General features: G+C 34.2%; 1 protein-coding gene across 1 annotated transcript; it reads right to left on the reverse strand.

The window, feature by feature from the left end:
* Window positions 1-2666: 2666 nt before the first annotated feature.
* LOC102011197 (vomeronasal type-1 receptor 90-like) lies at window positions 2667-3608 on the reverse strand. Its single transcript, XM_005380438.1, has one exon. The coding sequence runs from the start codon at window positions 3606-3608 to the stop codon at window positions 2667-2669; it is 942 nt and encodes a 313-aa protein (XP_005380495.1).
* Window positions 3609-3808: the final 200 nt, after the last annotated feature.

The raw sequence follows: 3808 nt of genomic DNA on the forward strand, positions 1-3808 counted from the left end.
TGGATTATATCATAGTAGAACTGTACATGTTTTAAAGTTTACATTTTAAAACCAGAATTTTTGTAACTCCTTTTTATTTATTTCATATATATCATGTTTATATTACATATGGTGTTATACTAATACTTAAAGTGTTGGTGATCAAATTTTTTTCATTGACTTTTACTAAAAGTTAATTGTGAAATGTTGTAAAATTAAAAAAATTCACTCATATATAGGCACACAATTAAAATCTAAAGCATTTTTATTGCATTGTATTTTTTTAATTCGGTAAATTTTAATAAATGAACTTCTACTTTAATGCCACACCATACATAAAATTAACTCTAAAATGCATCATTAATATAAACATAAAAACCAAGAACCACAATAAACTTCTGGTGAAAACTATAATCGAAAAAATAAATCACTACTATCTTAGAGTGGCAAGGATTATTTAGGACGAGAAAACTACAAACCCCATAAGAAAAATAAGGCTGAATTAGACCTTATTAAAGGTTATAACATCTGCTTTTCAAAATATACTTTTGAGAAAATGAAAAGTTAAGATACATCTGACTAACCACTTTGAAGATAACAATATGTAATACAGGGAATTGTTGAGATGGATTTTCACTTTCTACTACTATGAGCTGGAGCACTATCACCAGGTATTTGAATCATACATTTGCTAAATTTGAAATTCAGTGGATTTAAAGGAAAAGTTGCCTTGCCACCACATGTATGTTGGAGGGCTGGCTTTACTGTCTTATTTGTCACTGGTCACCATCTCTCTTTAAAGATCCAACTTAATGTACCCTAAATTTGCACTACCAGTCTGCTGCTGTGATAATCAGATGCTAAAAATCCTGTGGCTTGTCTTTTTAGATCAAAGGAACGTGCAATATTTCAGTTATGACTGAAGACCTCAAGGCAGGAGGGCTTTTAGTTTGCTTAATATTCTAGTTTTAGATAATTCTTCATATTTAGGCTTTCGGTTTACACTTATTTTTGTAAATGATCCTAGGTATTTACATGAATATTTGCCTTAATTTATTGGAGATCTACAGTATGAGGTTTTCACACTGACTAGCCATTTGTAGCATCTACTGCAATAATATCTACACGATACATGCTTAGGAACAACATACTCAGACTCACATCACACAAACTCTGTTGCAGAAAAAAATGTTTCATAAGAAACTCTGAATTTCACATGTATATGTATTCTATTTCCCCTAACATTCTATAATAACATTAAACATGGGGTCATGATTCTCATTCCATTTTTCAAAATGGAAATAACAATATTTGATATTTTAATTACAACCATTTAAAAAGATACAAGAATGGTTGATAATATTAATTCTGAAATAAATATAAAGAATTGAAGATTTCAATTTATGTCATATTCTGCCTACAACTGTCTAGCTCCATTCTTGTATTTGGTGTGTATAAATTTAGCAAGGAAATAGGTAATTGAACTTGTTACCTTTCTGTTGTTATTTACTGATATGACAGATTAAAACTGGAGAACTAACACTGTAATAATTTTATTTTCCAGAATTTGTGGAGATTTTTTCCAATCCCATACAAGGCCAAGTTGACATACTTATAAAAACTTATTTATATTCTCTGGACCATTAGTCTACACACAAACTATTTAATAAGGTATTACAATCATTAAATTGTTTATCCAAGTTCATGTTCTCTTTTTCAGTTTACTTTTTAAGTTCTTTGAGGTGTAACTGAAATAAAATAAATTGTATATATGAAAACATGAAAACTGATAATAACATATAGAACAAATATAAAACTATAACCACAGCTAACTTCCAAATTTTCTTTTTTTTAGTTACTATGTTATTTTTGTTGGTACATGTTTGCAGTACATGACTGCATTGCTCATGGGGTGTTGGTACATGTACACAACACATCTTGATTCTTTTCTTTCACTTCACCTCCCTTTCTTTCTCATTCAACTATCTTTGACCCCTTTCATTTTGCAAAATATATATCTCCCATTTTCTATCATCTATCTTTTAATTTACTTTTAAGTTATTTATGCTTTAAATAATGCTATCTTTTTGTTTCTTCTCATCCTTTTGGGCAATTTTTAGAAAACCAGTGATTCACATCCTGTTCTTTAGAGTTGGAAACTACAGGATAATTCTAGTTCTTTTTTTCCTTTCTAGATTACTTTTAATCCTAATACAATGCAAATAGTTGTTATACTGATTAGGGAACAATGACAAAAATGTATGCAGAACAAGTGCACTTTTTTCAAATATTTTTGATCCAACTTTGGTTGAATCCACACGGGCGGAATCTGTAGATCTGGGGACTAACTGTAGATAATCTCAGCAAAGTGATGTCACAGCGAGTACTTTTAAAGACCCCCACAGCAAGAGCTGAGAACCTTCCTAAACTCTTTATGTGAATAAGCTCATTTCTGCTTACAATACAAATATGCCAATTTTATGGATAAATGTATGAAATAGGTTTGGAATTAGAGGCCTGTGTTCCCTCCAAAGACTGTACTATTATGTTATCTGGGGTATAGTTCTCAACCACACATATTAAAGTAAATATATTTAACAGTCAAAGCATTCTGCCATATATTTCAATAATTCAACAAAAACTCAAAACACATGGTCATCTTCAGCACGAATATCCATCAATGAAAATTAAACATTTACTGACCTTCCCCACATAGATACTAAGCCCTTGATCATCCGTTTTTCAGTACTGATTAGCACCAAGGGGCTGAAGGTAGCATAGCCATTGCCCAAGAACATTTGGATGCGATAATGAATGGAGTCATTCTTCCATAGCATTCCAGAAGTAGAGGCAATAACACAATCCAAAAAATACATGGTCATAAAGAAACTCATGAGCAACAGAATGGTCTGGGTGGCCCTTTGTTCTGGAGATGCTTTTGGAGACTGGCTGGTGCTGTGAAGATGCTGGGACTCCCTTTTATGCCTGCATAAGAGACTCACCATGTACACACTTGAGAGTGCCATGACCCCTATAAAGGACACATCCCTGAAGGTCACCAGTGAGAAATATATGTACTTGACTAAGTAACTGATGGGCCAAAGAGAGCAGGATTCAGTGACAAACATAAGACTCTGTGAGGACACATTAGGGGTGGCAATAGTGGAGATTAAGAAACGACTACTGATGATCATATTGAAAACCCATAAAAAGAGAAAGCAACACAGGTTCTGATGCAGGGATGTCTGTTTGAACTTTGTCAGATAGGAGCTTCTTGGGCTGAGGGTGATGGCCTGGAGCACACTTAGCAGGCAGGTGGTACAGATGGAGAGGCCCCTCATCAATCTGTACAGATAGAGAACACATTTACATGTGATGTCATTCCATAAATCTGGAAAACCAACAATATCTACAGCTATGACACCCACAATTAGGAGCATCACTATGTGGATAAGGGCCAAGTGACCAATGATCAGATCAGTGGACTTGGGCTTGTGCTGCAGAAGGAATGTGAGGACATGAAAGAGAAGCAGGACAGTATTTGCCGTGATCCCAAGGCTGACTTGAAAGAAAAACATATTTTGTATGACAGCAAAACTGGAAAATCTGGTGCTTTTCTTTATCTCCATGGTGGAAGAAGTACATAGAAGATATCTGAGGAAAAAGTACAGAAAATTCTTTATCAGAAATCTTGCTTCCTTCGTTAATTACAGCCAACACCACTCCTTCATCACAACATGTAGATTCATCCCACTGTGTCCCGTTCTCAATTCCCTACCCAAGTCCAGCCACACCCTTCTGGACACTACACAGCTTTCTCCCATGGCTC

Source organism: Chinchilla lanigera, unplaced genomic scaffold, assembly GCF_000276665.1.
Source record: "Chinchilla lanigera isolate Chin_1 unplaced genomic scaffold, ChiLan1.0 scaffold00013, whole genome shotgun sequence".
Taxonomy (NCBI): domain Eukaryota; kingdom Metazoa; phylum Chordata; class Mammalia; order Rodentia; family Chinchillidae; genus Chinchilla; species Chinchilla lanigera.

Excerpts from the sequence above, each read along its gene's own strand:
- LOC102011197 (XM_005380438.1), bottom strand. The coding sequence starts at position 3,608 with ATGGAGATAAAGAAAAGCACCAGATTTTCCAGTTTTGCTGTCATACAA.